Source organism: Drosophila teissieri, chromosome 3L, assembly GCF_016746235.2.
Source record: "Drosophila teissieri strain GT53w chromosome 3L, Prin_Dtei_1.1, whole genome shotgun sequence".
In the NCBI taxonomy this organism is placed as follows: Eukaryota; Metazoa; Arthropoda; class Insecta; order Diptera; family Drosophilidae; genus Drosophila; species Drosophila teissieri.
This window is the reverse complement of record NC_053031.1, coordinates 13698128-13717159: the sequence shown is the minus strand read 5'-3', so window position 1 is coordinate 13717159 and position 19032 is coordinate 13698128. Positions and strand designations below refer to the sequence as shown.

Below are 19032 nucleotides of genomic sequence, written 5' to 3'. Positions count from 1 at the left end.
ACAGAACTTGCTTTTCTGGACATTAATCGTGAGACCGGCCTTGGAGAGGTTCACTGCAAGTTCTTTTAACGTTTGAATATGCTTCTCGAAAGATTCGGACACTATTAATAGATCATCTAGATAAACAAAGACTTCTCTTTTCAAACTGGCCGGAACAATTTTGTCCATCAGTTTGGACATAGTCTGAGGTGCATTGCAGAGCCCAAATGGCATGACAGTATATTGATAGAGAGGGCGGCCTGGGACCGTAAACGCAGTCTTATCCCTCGATTTTGGTTCAAGCGGAATTTGCCAAAACGCGTCCTTTAAGTCTAAGCTAGAAATGAACTCAGCTTTTGGCAAACGGCTTAGTATACCATCAATAAACGGCATAGGGTATGCATCCTTAACCGTTACTGCATTTACCTTCCTGCTATCCAAACAAAGGCGGACTTTTCCTGGCTTACGTACAAGGACTACAGGAGAGGACCATGCACTGTTGGATTCCTCGATCACTCCTAACGACAACATGCGGTCAAGCTCTGCGTACATCATTTTTTCAATAGCGGGAGACACTGGATAATGCCTCTGCTTTATTGGTTTTGAATTTTCCACATCAATGCAATGACTAAGAACGGAAGTGCGACCCAATCCAGTTTCAGAAAATGACGGAAATAGTGCAATGGAATCTTTTAGTTGTTTTTGCTGCATCGCAGTTAACGGGCGCAGCATAGAATCTTCTACTGCTGAAACAGCAAGATTAGAGTTGAACGAAGGTAGCAAATCAAACCTGATCCAGAAATCAATTCCTAGGTAAAGATTTTGAGACAACGATGGAACGATATACAAATTAATTTCCTCCGACTTGTTCCTAAAGAATATTTCTGTGGTCAGCTTGCCCATAACCCGCTGGGACTTTCCATCTGCAGTTTTTACCGAACATTTAAAAGGTTTGAGCCCTTGGCTTTGGTCATTTAAGAGATCCTCTGCAAAGGTTCCGCCTATACAACTAATAGATGCTCCAGAGTCTAACAACCCACTAACAGTTCTGCCCAAAATAGATACTTCTGCATATGGTCGTACGTCTAGCGTATTTCCAATCATGGCTGAAAGCACCGTAACGCGCTCTTGCTTACGCTTCTCGAAATAATGACGGCCTCGGTCTGGTTTGCATTGTTTTGATTTTTCATTTATGGCTGGGACCTTTTCTTTAATACTATAATGTTGTTTACTTATTGATACTTCCGGGAAATGTGTACGATTTGTTGGCTTAGGAATGTCAGCGATAAGAAGAACTGGTTCGTGACTTATTGGTCTACTTTCGGTTCGGACGACAGATAAGTTTTGCGAGCACTGTTTGTTGGTGCTCGGCCTTTCCAGTTTTTTGAAGACTGACAATGACTGCAATTCGGGCGGTAGGTATCAGGTTTTCCGCAACCATAGCAGAAAACGCGGCGTTCCCTCGTACAATCATGGTATCTATGCCCGGTCATGTCACAGTTCCAACATTTTAAATCTATGGCCGCAATTTCTTCAACTTCTGGATCTTCACTATCTAGTTGATCCTTAAATTGCGGTTCTATTTCGTTCACCTGTCTTTTGGGCGGCGGTCGACTGAAGGTATTATTTGGCTTAGACAATTGCTGCTTGAAAATCTCATGTCTGCGCACCGCTTGGCGCAGGTCAGCCACGCTGTGGATGGGAATATGAAGCAGCTCATGCTGTATTTCCGTCAAAAGGTTTGACCTTAAGACCCCTAGCATATAGGATTCCGACATTGGCTGCGATAAATGGTCAGCCATTGCCGCGATTGCCTGATAATATTCATCAAACGACTCATTGTGCTTCTGTTTACGCTGATCAATTGAGGCTTGGATATCTCTATCCGTACGTGCATCTTTAAACTGTGTCCTTAAAGCTACGCACAAGTCGGTCCAAATTATTATTGGTACTGTCTTATGATACCTCCAAAACCACTCTGCTGCACCACCTTCAAACAAGTTGCTCGAATATCGGGCCAGCAAGTTAAAATTCCCGTCCAGTGTTTGTCTAGTCAACGCTTCTGCTCGATAAATGAAATCGTCAACTGACAGGAAACCCTTACCCGTATATCTTAATTTCCAATTAGTCATAATTTGGCTAATACGATCTGGCCGGAGATCAAATGCTTCTGAATGAAAACTGGCTTCGGTGTTTATATTTCCGGATTGATTAGGGGAAATTTCTGTCGGAACTTGCTCTCTCCTGTTTCTTTCGCTTGTCCGACTCGGTAGAGACATTCTTTGGAAGCCTGCCTCAATTGCCCTTGAAATAAGTCGTGATTGCCTGTCTGACATATCCCTTATTTCTTCTGACTGCCTATGTGCAGCGGAACTCAACGCGTCTGTTATAGCCCGAACTAGTTTACCTATATTTGGATCACCCACTTGCGATTCCATCATTGTATTTGCTTCTAACTGTTGGTTTAGATTTTGGGAACCTGATGGTTTTTCTGCCAGGCTATTGTCTCCCGATTCTGTCAATTCAATGGGAGCTCTACAGACGGGACACACCTTGCGGTTTGTCGTATTAAAACACGCCAGGTGGAACGTATGATCACAATTTGTTGTTAGCAGCTGTGCTGTATACTCAATGGGGTTAGTACATATGAAGCAATGTGCAGCTCTTTCTTCCTCATGTACTGTCTCTGGGCTGCGTGTTAAAGGCATGGTTTTAAGAAAACTATAAAAATTTAATTTAAATCAAAAGGTGTGGTAAGTATTATTCAATTAAATACCGGGGTCATGCTATTACTTGCTTCAGAAAGGGTATAAACTTGTTTTATTCAGTTCTGTAAGATAGGATTAATTTTATGTTTGGTATAGAACACATTTGTAGTAATATACCACAAAAGAGTTCAGTATACACAGAACATAAAATATAATAAGGAAAACAATCAACACAGAGAATTTAGCTAGCTCCGTTGGTTATTTTGAAACTAATCGTATTCAATAGCTAAATTATTAGATATGTAGAAGGGTATAGAAGTCGGGCAAATTTAAGAAAGGAAAAGGCTTACACTGCATCCAGAAATCCTTTACTTCGACTTTCCCATTTATCTCAACTAAAATACAATTAACCTTAGACTCTTTGGTCGAAGCGCGATTACTTGAAATCATTCGCTAGTCTAAACTCTTAGAGTCTAGGTTTAAATATGTATACTTTGCAGAGCCAGGGCCAAAAATCTATTGAAAGATACTTTCGTCCACCTGGTTCATTTGCAATAGCATGTTTGTTTATTTTTTTTTCAAGACAAAAGATAAAGATTTTAGAAAAGAGTGTGAGTGAGGGATTAGTTGGCCTAAGCTTCTGCTGATTTCCAAAAGTTGTTCAATGGAGATGGCCAGTTAGCATATATTACTCGGCTTGCCGGTTGGCCGACACGTTTGGGCGCCATTAATTATTCTGTAGCATATCACTGTTATTATTATTCGGACCAGCTGATGGACATACGAGGTAATACCGCACGCGTTGCTTCCGGCCTTGCTCAGATTCGGGACGATGGGTGGGTTTTTCTAAGTGTATTACTCGCAGTGCTGGCGTCGTATGCAAAAAGAATTATTAAATTTCGCGTGCTTCGGGAATTATAGGAAAAGGGCACTCAGATCCGAAAAGAACAAAAAAAAACAAAAGGAAACAGTGGGGCGATAGACAGAAAAGAATTTAGGAAACAAGGCGACTTGAAAAATTGTTGCTATGGCTGTTTTTATAGCAACTGGTATTAGCCCACCCAACCTTGACCATTTTATTCCGTACAAGAAAAAATAAATAATTTCAAATGGTCCCTATTTTCAAGTTCACGTTTTAACACCCTATCATTTTTAGGTTCAGCATGACCCCCACGGCAGAAAAATTAGCAAATCATTTCAACTTCAAAACATTTTATTCATAAGACTAAGTTTTTTTCCATTTAATTTCTCCATCTAAAATTGGCCTAAATCATAACTTCTAACATGAGCTTATTTATTAGTTTTTTTTTATTTATGTGAGAGATATGAGAATGGTGCTGTGGGTAGATAATATGTATATGTATGTATAGGTATGGATATGTATATATTTAAAATGAGTATAATAAAAAGATATAAAATAGTATATAATATGTATTAAAAATAAAATAAATGCGTATAATAAAGATGGGGAAGGCAAAAGTAAAGTTTTCCTTGCATGTTTTAATAAAAAAAAGAATTCGATGGTGAATATATGTCAGCTCAGACGGTGTTAAATTACGAGCATTGAAAAATAATTAGTTGATTGAGAATCGACATGATATTTACTTTACTGAGAGACATCGAGTTGACTTTGCGTCGATTTCTACATGCTTTTACATTTTCTTTGTTTGGCTTTTGGATTTTAGAACAATTGTTGTGCAGACTTACCTCTCCATATCCAGACGGCGAAAGCGCTTTCGGCGAATCTATGGGGAGGGGTAAAGGGGCTTTTAGATCACTTTTTCTTTTTTCTCTTTATTATTGATCACTTGATTGCACCTGGCAACGACATAATTTTCCCCTCATTTTCTCGAAATTTTTATTTTAATTATTTTTCATTTTCTTTTGTTAGCACGCAATCATCATCGCTTTTATATATTTATCACTGGACCGATTCACTTCATTACTTTACTTATATTTTACGTATATTTCCACTATTTTATTATTAACGCACAATTTATATTTTTTTTCTATTTTTTTTTTATATCATATTTTTTCTGTTTTTTTTTTTTTGTTTTCGATTAACTTCACATATTTACACAAAACACCATTCTCTCACATGAACATTATCTCCTCACCAAACTTCAATATTTTTCCCACTACCAAAAAACTTATATATACTACAACAAAAAAAAATTAAATAAAATAAGAAAATAAAAAAACTATAACTAGCCTATTCTCGATACGGCCATTCCTTGGCAAACAAACTTCACTCTTCAATATTTAAAAATTTTAACTTATACGCATATATATGCATATATATATATACGAAAATATATATACATATATATATATATGTTATGCAACCGCCTGCATGCGGGTTGTTCACGGTGTGGGGTTATGTTTTTTTTTTCACTTTATATGGCACACAAAAAAAAGGTTTTTTTCTACATTTCCCGATTCTTCGTTCCTTATGGGTTTTCTCTGGGTTTTCCGGGCGTAGAGAGCTCTTTTCGTAAGCTACCGATGCCGCGACCAAGCCGTGATGCTCTCCATACGAATTTTCGGCAACTACTCAGCACCTGCTGACGAGCCAGGTTTGCCTTCCCCTCTCCCTCTCTTCTTGTTCTCAGCAGCAAGCTTTTTGGTACTGCGGGGTGGGGAGATTTGCGATGATCTAAGTTGAATTGTGGCCTTCTTTTCACTTTTCCTTGAATTTTACAATCGTATCTTAGCGCGTATAGGTTAATTATAACATTATGTTAATGCATACTATTCTGAAGATCGAAAAAGAAATATTTTCCCAGAGACTTCGATGTGGCTGGTGTGCAGGTGAAGCGGCAAATAGGCCGAATTTGGGGGTTAAGGGCAGTTTTATAGGCCCGAATTCCAAAGCCATTTTAGTCTCCAGTGTCAATGTGGCACTGGAACAAGGAATATCATCCCTGAGATGAAGGCGGAGCCCTACCCACTTTAAGCTATAAACTAGCTAATCGGTAATAAATTTTTGAAATTTCCACATCCCGAATTCCTTTAACAATTCACACCCTATGCTCATTTCAGAGGAATGTCCTAGCTATGACCGCACCCGCGCAAAGTATTTGTACATTATTATGCGACTTTTTTTTTTTTAAAATCTGTGGACGGACCTTGATTACCTTTGCGCTTGCCTTTGCTTACAGTTGGGACATCCTCCAAAACCATTGCCTACTTTTAGGCCTACATTTATTTTCGCTCTTTGTATCTTTTTATCTTTGTGTATCTTTTCATCGACCAGCGCTTCTACAACCGACTGCCGTCTGTCATTTCCTTTGGCAATTCGAGACTACGAGTAGTAGCGACAAAAAATAAACTTCACCTGCAGCCAGGGAGAAATTGTCAAAAAATATAAACCGCCGTTCCTGTTGCCGTCTGTAACCAGGACTACTCTCGTTTATCAGTCAAGGAGCAGGTCCTGGCTGCTTTCCCACATTTCTAGTGCTACTTTTTTGCGCTCCAGCAAAGTGAAACGATTCACGCCGCCAACGCCTAGAAGTGTGCAACATTTTTTTGGGCTCCCTCAGATCCTTGGCTTGCTCCTGCCAAATATATTCATTGCAAGATTTGTTGTCTGTGGAAGGAGCAGTTTGCATATGAGGCAAGATTCCTTGCCAGCACAGTGTGTGTGTTTGTGAGTGTGTGCGAGTGTGTGGGAGGCGAAGAGAGACTTACGCTTGAATTGCAAATAGTTAGAAAAGATTTGCCATGATTTGGGCTGCCACTCCGGGCCCCGGAATGCACCGAGATGAAGTCCTGGCCCAGACCGCATTTCCTTGCTGCCTTTCAATTGCGAGGGACAGCCGGCAAATTTGTCTGCCGAGGCATGCCAGCGATTTGTGCTTACTGCATTTGGGCGGTCCTGTGGGTTGCCAGGACTTCAGAACTCCAGGACTCCGGGGCAATGATTTAATCGAGACTGCCAGACATTGATGGCTTCATTTCGATGGTCTGTTTAAGCGGCAAGCGATGGATGCATTTTTTTTCGTGGGGAGGGGGTTGGTTTATTTCGGCTGACATCTCTGTCGGTGCAGAGGCGACCATTTCGGGCATTAAATAAAATGTGAAACAATCAGAAATCAACGCATAACGCAAGCAAATAAAAATATAAAGCATTTGTGGCCAGTTGCCGTTAGCCATTTGGCCCGAACAGCAGTCGCATCCGCACACACACGCACAAACACACACAGCACACACACTCAAATACCCAAACACACGCACACACATTAGTGTGCAATTTGGCCAAATGTCGCCAACGTGGCAGCCTGTCCTCCGTTCGAAAAACTTTCACAATATTTCCGCAAAACAAATTGCGCGTAAAAATGGCAATGCAATTTTTGGTCGTTTGTTGCGGCGGCCGTTGGCCAACTGGACGCCACATTGCATCCACATATGTCCTTCCAGCCCCCCAGCCCCTCTCTCTTCTCCACCATTTTGTGTGTGTGTGTGCGTGAGTCCTGGTCCATGTTTCTGTAATGTTTGCCCAATTGAATTTAATAATATTTTCATTTGGATTTTAGTTTAGATTTTAGTCGAGGCAAAATATTTTCCGAGCTGTTCCCGACATGTCCTGCTTTCCGAAATGTTTTGTTCGCTCTGTGGCTGCAAAATGGCCAAGGGATCTGCGCCTGTTCCCAGAAAGCTAATTGGGTTCGCGTGTTGTGCGGTTAATTGTGATTTCGATTCGAATTGCAATTCTGATTATTATGTTTTCCCCATCATTAGTCTGGTTTTACCAGTGCACTGCCAGTGTCAGCTACAATTTAAGTGGCCAGCTTTTGGGGTCTAAAATCCAACCAACCTCCGAAGAGCATAAAAAAGGATATCTTTCAGTGCCTTTCAATGGCTTATCCTCAATCCCTGTCACGGACCAACTATCGCCTCAACAGCTCGTAAAACCAAAGCAGCAAATTAAACTGCTGCCGTAAAAAGAAGACCACCGCCACCCCCACCCCCCGATTTCCTTTGCCTCTGCTTGACCATTATCCTGACCATAAATACAATATTTGATAATTTTATTAACAATTTCGACTGTAAATTGTTTACGACTCGACAGTGGAGGGAAAAAGAGCGAAAGCGAAAGAGCTTTTTAGGCGTCTGCCGGATTGGTGCACTTTTTGTGTTGCCACAGAGCAGAAGCAGATGAAATATTCATGTTCACCGACTATCTCCGTCTTATTCCCAATTCCCCAACCCCCCCTTTTGGCAGGACTCGTAAATTAAATTTAGCTTCCCCCCAAGCCCCCGAACATTCTGTTCAATCAAGCGTAAAAAACGCCGCAGACAGACATTGCCAGAGAGGCGGTGGACGATGGAGAGTGGGCGTGGCGAGTGCTGCTTTATCCTTGCTATCCTTGCCATCCTTGCGATCCCAGCAGTGGTTTAGTTTTTGTGCCAGATTGTGCGAGAGTGTGTAAGGGTGTTTGTGCGAAAGGACTGTGATTTTAACTGCATTAGAGGCCCAGTCCTTAGTGCTGGATTCAATTTGTTGCAATGCTATGCTAAAAAGCTGAAATCAGGCGGCCAGGTCCAAGGATCTGGCCGGAGCCAGAGGTCCTTTTTGTGCAGCTTTTCGCATTAAATTTATGAAATTGTGCGCTTCCTCTTTTTCGGTCATGTTCTCTCAAAACTCAATCATGCTTGCATGCAATATCCTGCCGCCTCCTTCGAGGACCTATGTCCTTTTTGCTCGTTGAGCCAGCCCATTTGTTTGAGTATGCCCCCATCCCCCCGCCTCCTGGAGACATTTATACCCAACAATAACAACACTGTTGACACAAACACACTCAGGCCAGGACTGCCGAGGTCCTCAGAAGTCCTTAGAGTTCGCAAAAGTATGCAGAGACAAATGCAGCCGCCGCAGTGAAGCGAAATGTAAGAATGGAGCAGGAAGCAACCTTTAACTATGCTCTACCTCTATTTCCAACTTCTTGGGGCGAAATTGCCCTTAAACTTTTCTGTCACATTCCGAGCATATCTTGGCCAAACTTGCCCCGAGCCCAATTCCAGCCTGTTGATTGCCCATTTATCAGGCGCTTTCTTCGCAGGATCGATCCCCGGCATCCTTTCGTTAAGCCCATTAGGAATGGCGCTTTGTGCCCAAAAGGATTCTCGTCCGACGATCTGCTCGCGAAGCCTTTGACAACTTTCAGCCCCGTTGATTGCCTTATTAGGCGCTGTGAGGGGAACGGATAGCGGCAGGACTCTTTCGAAAAGAACTCTCGGCGAGTAATTGAATTAAATGGCTGGCGCTGTGTGGCAAAAAGCAAAGTAAATTAAATAAGTTTTTCATTTTGGCCGCGGCCAAGTTGCATTGTCAACGCCGTCGTCGTCTGAGTCCTTCGTCCTTCGTCCTGCTGCCTGCCGCCTGCCGGAGTCCTGCTTTTTGCTTGCCCGCATTTTACGCTTCGCCGGCGGCCCTTTGTCGGGTCGCCAATTTCGCGGAGAGGCGGCGGCGGGGATGAGGCGAATCCCGGCCAGAATGCAATGAGCCAAAAGTTGTTTAATGTATGCATTGCCTTGCCCATCCAACCAGCCATTCCCGCCATTCCCGCCATCCAGTTGTCCAGGCCAGAGTTGCGGTTAACAGCGCGTCGCAACTTTTCGGGGGCTTCCAGGGGGCACAAAGAAGTAACTTTTCGCATAGTACGTAAATTTCCGGATTTTTTGTGGCAGGACTCCGTTAATGCTGAGCATACTTTTAGGTAGCTTAGTGGCATTTACACTAATTTCGACTGCGACTCCCACTGGCAATGGTGTGATTTATTTGCCGGAAAAGATTACTTACTCTGGCCTGCGGTTTTCCACGCGGCGCGGCGTTTGCGTATTGAAGGAAAAGCGTTTTCGTTTTTGACATGACTCTCTGCTTTCGACTTACTGCCGCTGACAGCAGCAACAGCAGCAACAGCAGCAGCAGCAGCGGAATGGAAAGCTGGTAAAACGAATTTGTAATTAGTTTTACTGCTACTTTTACTCGGTTGTACGTTGTTCTATTGAGAGTTTTTCGGGTTCAGTTCAGGTTTGTCTTTTAAGTGAAAATTAATTGGAAAACTCGTCGAGAACTCTCGCTCATTGTGCAGCAGTTTTCCCATGCAAATGAAGGCTCTATCTAAGACTCTATGGGTTAACATATTTAAGAGTTTCTCTCGAAGCTCTTTAAAACCGTTCCTGGAAACTCCCAACCACTCGGTAGTTCGAAGAAGCATCGAGAAGAACAACAAACGTTAATTGAAGTGCACTTCCCTTTTAATTTTCAGCCAACAAATTACAGCATATCAGCAGCATGCACGCCATAAACAAGCAGGTCCTTCGTCCTGCAACGTTCGTCCTGCTCGGCGCTGAGCACCGCTTCCTGTTGCTGCTTAATTTCATATTGCGAAACATGACACTTTCACACTTTGGCTAATTTAAAAGCATACAAAATGGCCGGTCGCAACACGCTGATGTCGCTGCCTTCTCGTTTCGTGACGAATGTGCTTTTGCTTTGTTGCCCCATGGAGATGGTGTTGCATGTGGCACACACCAAACACTGACACTGACACTCCGTTTCGCTTGGGTTCGGGATTCGGGAGTCGGTAGTCGGAAGTAGGGAGTAGGGGCTTGGGGATTGGGATTCCTTTTCGCGCATACGTGTGTGCAACGCTGTCGCTCGTTAAATTGTCGCCTGACACCTCGCTAATGTCATCATCATTGTGCCCACCACGAGCACCACCACCGTGAATGCCGGGTTGCCGAGCTGCCAGGTTGCGAGTTGAGTCTCAGCCACATTATTACTGTAATTATGTTGGCCGTGTAAACGTCATTAGGCGTTTTAGCCAGCAAAACGTGCCGCAATCCGTGTGTTGAAAGTGCAGCAACTATTTTGGCCAGTCTATTGACTTGCAGCACTTTGAATCAATTTCACACACATTCAAAAAGCTTAAATCCATTTACTCTTTGGCTAAAAATTGTTATAAAAAACGGCATGGCAGCATCAACAGATGGTACTGTGAGAAAAAAGGAGAAGAAACGTCCATTACCATTAGGTGGAAATTTATGGGCTTGCATTTTGAATACATTTTCCTGTCGCTGCTTTAATTGATAGATAAAAATTGCTTCCCATTAAACACCGAAGCGAGCTGAGCCGACCAGGCCAGGCCAATTCATTTAGCAATTAAAACAAGCTGCGGCCAAAACGAGTAAATGGCAAAAAAAAAAAGAAGTGAAAAGCGAAAAGCGAAGCAACCGACGGCAAAACGTAGCAAACTATAAAATGCAAATCAGTTGCATATAAAAATATATATAATTCATTTGTTAAAACCATTTGCCGGCCATTTGCTTTCAACGTTTTTTATCCATACGTATTACGTATTGCGTTCCGTATGTTGTGGACAAGAAATATGTTGTCCTTTTAGGCGTTGACAAATCGGCGCTCACACTCGCGCCTAAAAGTATGCAACAAGCAAAAAGCAGCAGCAGCGGCAGGAGCAGCAGGAGCAACAGCAGATGCAAAGCCAGGAGCCAAAGGCATCGCCACAGTGAACGTGGCGAGGCGGGAATAATAATTTTTGGCACGACTGCCATGTTAACATGTCCCCAGACACGTACTACTGCCATCCCATCCCAAACTCCATACCATCCCATTCCCGCACCCATTGAATTCGGTAAACGTTGCACACTTCCCGTCGCGAGTTTATTATGTAAGAGGACGGGAGAACGAGGATGTATGTGTCCTGGCTGCATTTCATCGCCCCTGTCCCCGTGTCCCCGGGCTTACCGGCTGCCCCTGTGGCTTGTAGAACCATTAGTGAACACGGGTTACTGTGATTACCCCGGGCCCATGACCCCCTGATACCCCTGATACCCCTTGCAAACCCAGACCCGATCCACGAAAACCGACAGGTTCACCCTGGGAGAGTAGTCTTGGCTGGCAATTTCCATTCCGCATTCGCATTTGCATTTCGCATTGAAATATATAAATACGTGCACGGCTTTTGGGGCGGCAGACAAATTACTTTTTAAATGCACTGTAAGCCCTTCAATTGTAATTGGCCACCGTGCGGTCTGAAACTTTGCCAAAAAAGCAAAAAACCACAAAAAATAAACGGCTAAAATGCCCAGAAATCGAAGAGAGCGCTGCGGAGCGGAGAACTTTGAGTGAGCCGCATTAAAAAACAATAAAAAAATATTGGGCCGAGTAAGAGGCTAAGGACCGTGGGCCCATCGTCTAATGGCGTCACGTTTGTGCCGCCCCGAAAAGTGGCATGCAACATGCGATTGCTGCCAAAAGTGCCGCCTGGCACGAGTCCAGGCCCAAGCGGCAAAGCACCAGGCAGCAGGCAGCAGTCAGCAGTCAGCAGGCAGCAAGGACCAAGGACCTTCTCTGGTTAGTTGGCTTGTTAGTTGGCAGCCTGCCGCCTGCTGCCTGCCTGCCTGTTGCACTTGCCACTGAAGCACGACTGCGATTCGTTCTGGTTAGGCGTGCTGCCAACTCGCTCTCTCTCTTTCTCACTCTCTTCAGATCGAGTCCTTTCAAGGATGTGTCTGTGTGCCGTGTTGAATTTTTCATTTCATTTGGCGGCAGCAATTCACTTGAATGGGAATTTCGTGTCGTCGCAATCGCAGTAGCAGTCGCAGTCGCAGTTGCAGACGTTGTCGTCTTCGTCAAGCGGAAACGGAAGTGAACAGGCCAAACAACTGCACATATAGAGCACATAATAAACGTTCAAATTGACTGAATGACGACTACTGGCTGAAACTGCTGAACTCTCTGCCTCCTAGGCCCCATAATTCTCCCCAGTGAGCCACATAAATTTGTTTGTGCCATTTTTTTGTTGGCTCGCGCTCAACCCAAGCTTTTTGGCCATCAGCCAGCTGACATGAGCTGGGGATTATTAGACAATTAAATTGACGTTAATGAATTAATTTATGAGCTTCTGCGGTGGTCCTTGCCTGTTGCATAGTTCTCCGTGGGCAGAGACAATTAGGGCCACAGATTAGCTTTGGTTAATGGAGGTTTATCGCCTTCAATGGCAGGCAATTGAGGTTGAAACAAGCTTCATTCCCACTCACCGCATACGAAATTGTGATGGACTACTTTCGTGTTTAATCTGCCCTAAGCTTCGAGTACAAATAGCTCGTATGCCTGAGACAGAAATTCATTTTCCTGTGATACCAGAACCGCCGGCCATGCCGGGTCTTATGTTCAAAGCATCTCATTAAAACTCATTACATCTGCAGGCTATGCCGGAGCGAGCAGGAATAGTTTCACCTCGTTGCTTATGGCCCTTTTGCATAATCTCGAGTTTCATATTTCATTAATTAAAATTATGTTGAAGGCAGTGCAGATAGCCGTTATAGTTGAAGCACCTGTTCGGTTGTAGACTCATTAACAGCCCTCCCACACACAAGGAGGTGAATTGTGCAACACAATATCATTGTTACTTTGATTAATGATTTGCAAAATCATAAAAGCTTTTACGCTTCCCTAAACCGTTCCACAACCAGCCAGCCACCCAAATCCACCCACTTCATTCATCATCATCAGCAGCAGCGGGAAAAAGGTTTCATATTACAAAAACCATCTTAATTAATACAAGACAGACTGTTACCGAATATTGGAAACGCCTATTCAATTCAAATTGTCATACGTAAGTCGAGACCTCTCGAAAGGAAAGGCGCACTGAGTGGGGAGTGGGGGGTGGGGGGCACACGAAATGTGAAGCCTGCCATTATTATGCTAATTAATTGACATCAAAAGCAAAGAAAATGGAAGAGCCCAGTGGCAGGTCTACGAGTAGTAGCGGGTCTTTGTTGAACGCATTTATATCAAAATCAATGACAGACGACAATGGCGGAACAGGTAAGGTAGGAGGCGAGCCCATAAGCCGCTTTCAATAGAAATGCAAATCGAAGTGCGCGTATGCCAATTATTTTGATATATACTTCTTTTTTCGTATATATACTCGTCGCACATAATTATAATAAGATAATAATGAGCAGTCGAACAAAGGAAGCAGGTGCACAGTGGTGCTTTCAGCGCCAGTTACGCAACGCTGTCATCACAAAATAATGGCCTGTAATAGGATTTCCTGTTTGCCAGCAAAGAAGAGGAAAGCAAAGCGGAAAAGCCGCCTATAAATATGCAATGACAGAGCACTCGACTCGATACAACCCTTGACACAACTCCACTCACCTCCACTCTCCACTCTCAACTTCACTTCACTTATCTTGCAGGGCGCATCCTCCAGCCTGGTCGTCAAATACGCCGACACGGAGAAGGAGCGACAAATAAGGCGCATGCAGCAAATGGCCGGTCACATGAACCTGCTGAACCCGTTCGTCTTTAATCAGTTCAGTCCGTACGGCGCCTACGCCCAGGTAAGTCCGCTCCCCCCACCCCCAAATGCCCAAATGCCCACCCACCTACATATAAAGCAGCTCCCCTCTCCTCCGGAATTGCAGCAACAGCAACAGGCCGCCCTGATGGCCGCCGCTGCCACGGCACCCGGATCCGCAGCCGCCTACATGAACCCCATGGCGGCCCTGGCAACGCAGATACCTCATGGCCTCAACGGCACCGGCCAGCCCCCCTCGCTGCCCTCGCCGACCATGCCCAACTTCAACATGGGCGCCAACACGCCCAACGGACAGCCCGGCGGAGCGGCCGCCGCTGCTGCTGCGGCGGCTGCCGCGGACGGCGTCTTCACGAACGGCATTCCACAAACGGCATTCCCAGGACGTAAGTAGCTTCATAACTTATTTCATTCGTTTTGCATTTCATAAGCAAATGCAATGCTGAGCAGAACGCATCTCATGGAGTCTCTACATGTTTTCTATAGCCACTGAACTGTTCGTTGCAGATCCGCTGCACTTGACTATACCGCCACAAGGTTTGCCAAACGGCGATGCTGCTACCCTGCAACATGCCTTCCCTGGTCTGCCACCGTTTCCAGGAGTTGGTGAGTATTTCCTTCCATCTAAGCCTAGAACATAAGATTCAGAACACGCTTGGCGGCAGAGCGTTAGAACCGCCAAATATTCCAAATACTCGATTGCCATATGCCGTGTTTCCATTGAGAGTTGAGAGTAATTTTGCCATGTCATTTGAATCGTGTTCAGTTACACATTTAGACCATCCATCTGCATCACCCATGGCATTGTGTACCATCTCGTCACCAGCATCAGTTTCATTAATAGCATCGGTTTATGTTCCAATGAGCCCAACCACAACAGAAAAAACAGCCCAATCATTCATTACTGTTTTTATCGAAATAATTAATAATTGTTGTGTCATGCCATAAATATTTATTGTTAGTAAAGTGTGACTTAACTCTAATTTCTAAAAAAAAGTTTAACTCATTATTTCTTTTATGTGCAACAGAAGCAGAGCAAATGTTGAAAATGCGAAGTTCATTTTTAGTATATGCTAGCTCTTGGTGTTGGCTTTTGGTTTATTTAATTTCCATTACAATTGGTTAAAAAGAATACCAAATTATTAGAAAAACCCGTTTTTGGTACGCTGATATGAGATCAAAGATTCACTGTTGAGCGTATTATTCTAACCCATTCTCAAAGGCAGTCGATCTACTATGGCTGCTTAACAACATTTAGTTAGTTTGGTTTTTAGTAATTTGTTTTCTGTCTGTTGATTACTAAACTACGAGAACTATTTTAAATACCTAAAAACATATACATATATATATCTATACGTATTCTTAATTGTTGTGTTGTCTTTATAAATGTTTCGGAATTTGTGTAAAAACCAAAAACAAAATTATTTATATATAATGCAGCCTTTCCCGCCGTCTATGGACAGTTTCCACAAGCTTTACCACCTCCCCTAGCGGCGGTTGCACCCACTCAGCGTGAAGGTAAGCTTTTCATTATAATTTCGTTGATCACCTATGTATATCCCCATCTTTCCCATTTTCCCCCGACTCCCCCCCGATTACTACACGTTCGTACGTTTGGTTCAGTTCTTGTTGAGAGCGATATTGCATTTGACCAGCTACCAATGTCGAATGATTTCGGCCAAATGCAAATACTTTTGCGTTTACATTGTACATGTTTATACCGATTCTGAATTTCGTTCGATTCTTTGTCATTGTAAACATGCTACACACACACACACACAGACGCCCACACACAAATACACATACACCGGAATGGTCTACACTCAGCAAAAATCGGAGATATCGCCCTCGATCTAGCAGACGATGAGCAGTAATTAATTGTATTTGTTGTGCGGAAGGAAATTAAATTTTTTAACAAAGGCTCATAAAAATTAATTACTTTGCATACTCTGTTTCATTCGGCCTTATTTTATTTTGATAAACATTTTATCCCTTTTGCCACCACCCACCACCCACTGCCAAAAAGTAGAAAGGATGCCCGGGTTTTCAACCCTTTTCTGTGTGGGGTTGGCGAGCAAGGCGTAAATCGTTTTTAATGGCTGCATTCAACGGCATTTTATGCGATCGTAAAAATTACATATAAACTGCTTAAAATCATATAAAGACCGTCGGCGTATTTCGAAGACATTTGCTCATAAAATTTTATGTTTCTTTTTCGGTTCGTTTTGCTCATCTTTTTGCCTTTCGTCAGGGACAGAGACACAAGTAATCCATTGTCTACCCGTAAAATACCGAGTGTGTGGGTGTGGTTGTATCTGTGTGTATGTGTATGTGTGTGTGCCATATACATTTGTGTTCGTGTGTGTATACTACCTACAACCTATATGCTAACTATAAACCTAACTTGAGTGTAAAGTTCGTTTTGGTTACATTTCGATATCTGTGCGCCGTAGTCTGTTGTTTCTCTCTGTGTATCCTCTAGACCTTACCTGCATGATAAACCACCCAGTCACACAGCCATCTAAGTGTGGATTCCATATATTAACTACACATGCTACACATATTGATCATACAAAAATTGGGGCTAAATCTAAGCTAAAGACTTAAGTATATAGATATTTATATATGGCCAGATTCATTAGGCATCTCTAGAGTATATGCATTGAAACCTTTTGAAGGGTATGTCATTTAGACTGTTCGTTTGCTCATGGTTTTGGTTTTGGTTTCCTATTTTTCGCAGACTTATATTGCGCCCTTAGTTTTAGTTGATTCGTCCAGAAACAAGATCAGCCACAGAACACAGACCACAAATATATCGAATATATATCCATCAGACCAAGTCAAGCTAATTCGAATTCAATGCAAACAAGAAAACAAGAAAACAAAACAAGAACAAGCAAGCAGACATAACTCATAAAATTATAAATTATGATTTTCCTCATTATTAAATTTAATTTGTTCTCTACTTTGTTTCTTCTCTTTAAAATGTCTTCCTTTAAGATTTTCTGATGTTCCCAGGATGTTCGATATCCGGTCCCGAGGGCTGCAATCTCTTCATCTACCATTTGCCCCAAGAGTTTGGCGACGCCGAGTTAATGCAAATGTTCCTGCCCTTTGGCAATGTGATCAGCTCCAAGGTCTTCATTGATCGCGCTACAAACCAGAGCAAATGTTTCGGTAGTGTTAAATTTTTTTATTGATCAGTCCCTTGAGCCGTTTTGTCTAACTAAATTTATTACTTTCTTGACAGGATTTGTTTCATTCGATAATCCCGCCAGCGCTCAAGCGGCCATTCAGGCCATGAATGGCTTCCAGATTGGCATGAAAAGACTGAAAGTTCAATTGAAGCGGCCAAAGGATGCCAGTCGACCCTATTAACAATCGGAGTTCCTTAAACGCAATTCACAACAACCAACTGGAGCAACTACATCAGCCACAGCCGCTTTGCCAACAACTACCGCATTTTCAGCAGCCACGCCCACATCGGCAGTAACCTCCGTATCAGCAACAGTGACCACAACGGCCCACTATAACAACCTTGGCAGCAGCTTTAGGCCAACCCTATCTTTGCCCCCTGAACGCTCCAACCACAATGCCCACATACCCTACACATTCGCCAGCTGGCGCAGCGGCACATACTGCTATCGCAACAACAACAACAACAATAATAACGAAAACTGCAGCGACAACAAAAACAACCACAGGAACGTACCCGAGTCCCAATCCCAAAACGATCCATCATCCAACACCAATTGCTCCAAAGTCGAACTGGTCGAGAGACTCTTCATGTGGCAACAGCAAAAGCGAAAGGCCTAAGTGCAACATCAAACACGACAGCAACCATAACAACTGCAGCTACAATAAGGAGCAACTATTGATGGGGTGAGCAGAACTATAGATTATCGAAGGACCTACAAAATCATCGATAAGCCGACATCGTATCGATATGTAAAGCGATTTTCGATAATAATATCGATGCCTAAACATGTAATCTGTTTTTGTATGAAAGAAGAACCGACATTTTTCCGATATTAAATCGAAATAATCGCAATATGTATCGACAGCGAAAGGATTTTTGTGCGTGTATCGGATCTACATGCTCTTTTTGATCCTAACTTATAACATTTCCTTCCCTCAATTTCAGATGGTCGTCAACCATGCTATGTGAAAACGATTAAAGAAATGAAACATGCAAAGCGTATGTAAAAAAAAAAATAAAAAATAGTAAACGAGAAAAATGTAAATTAAAAAAAGAAAACCACTTAGAGCTGAAAAATTGAATAGATTTATATATATAATATATTTATATATATTTATCCGATTATACATTCATCTGAATGCAGTACAGCAGTACACACAAAATAATAAGAGAAACCCAAACAAAAAAGAAACCACAAACAAAATTATAAATTGAGAAATGCAGAAGAATGACAGAATTTTTGCCAAAATATCGATTTAATAAAAGTATATATTTATAGAAGCAAGAAACAAACATTGATATTGATAGTTTTGTTAACAACTAAAGAACAAGAACATTGCACACCAGTACACTCCCACACTGAACACAAAACTTGAGACAAAAACTGACTGGCAAGAGACCAAAATTATCTGAGTTTTCAAATAAAAATAACAAAAAACTAAAAAAAAAAACAAAAAAACAATTAAGGACGATAAGAGCAGCAACCATTTTATATGAGTAATTGGTGATGGGAATTTATAAAAATTAAAACCTCTGCGCAAGGAAAATTAGTTGAAAAACAAAGCAAAAACACAAAAGATGAACTATTAAAACTGAATTTGTTAATCTGATGAACTCGATCGGAGTTTACAGTTAATCGAGTAAATTAGGAGGCAGCAGTTAATGGAAAGGGTTAAAATATAGATGGGAAATAGAGGAAGTTAGGTGAGAAAGAAGACAAAGTAGGTCTGCAACTTTTTAGCATTTAGTGGTAAGCAAAATGGCAAAGATTCAACAGATGCATAAACAGATTATATGT

General features: G+C 42.5%; 1 protein-coding gene across 4 annotated transcripts in view; it reads left to right on the top strand.

Moving 5' to 3' along the window:
- The window catches only part of LOC122617452 (CUGBP Elav-like family member 4), a 137187-nt gene extending 118883 nt beyond the window's left edge, over positions 1–18304 (top strand). The window contains exons 6-12 of one of the 4 annotated variants that reach the window (XM_043793310.1): positions 13917–14060; positions 14145–14421; positions 14543–14641; positions 15476–15553; positions 17036–17212; positions 17286–17917; positions 18180–18304. In XM_043793310.1, coding sequence (XP_043649245.1) covers positions 13917–14060; positions 14145–14421; positions 14543–14641; positions 15476–15553; positions 17036–17212; positions 17286–17413 — 903 coding nt within the window. In that variant the 3' untranslated portion in view covers positions 17414–17917; positions 18180–18304. Of the gene's footprint in view, positions 1–13916; positions 14061–14120; positions 14422–14542; positions 14642–15475; positions 15554–17035; positions 17213–17285; positions 17918–18179 lie in introns of all 4 variants that reach the window. The other 3 variants (XM_043793313.1, XM_043793312.1, XM_043793311.1) reach the window with 3 other exon arrangements.
- The last annotated feature ends 728 nt before the right edge of the window (positions 18305–19032 follow it).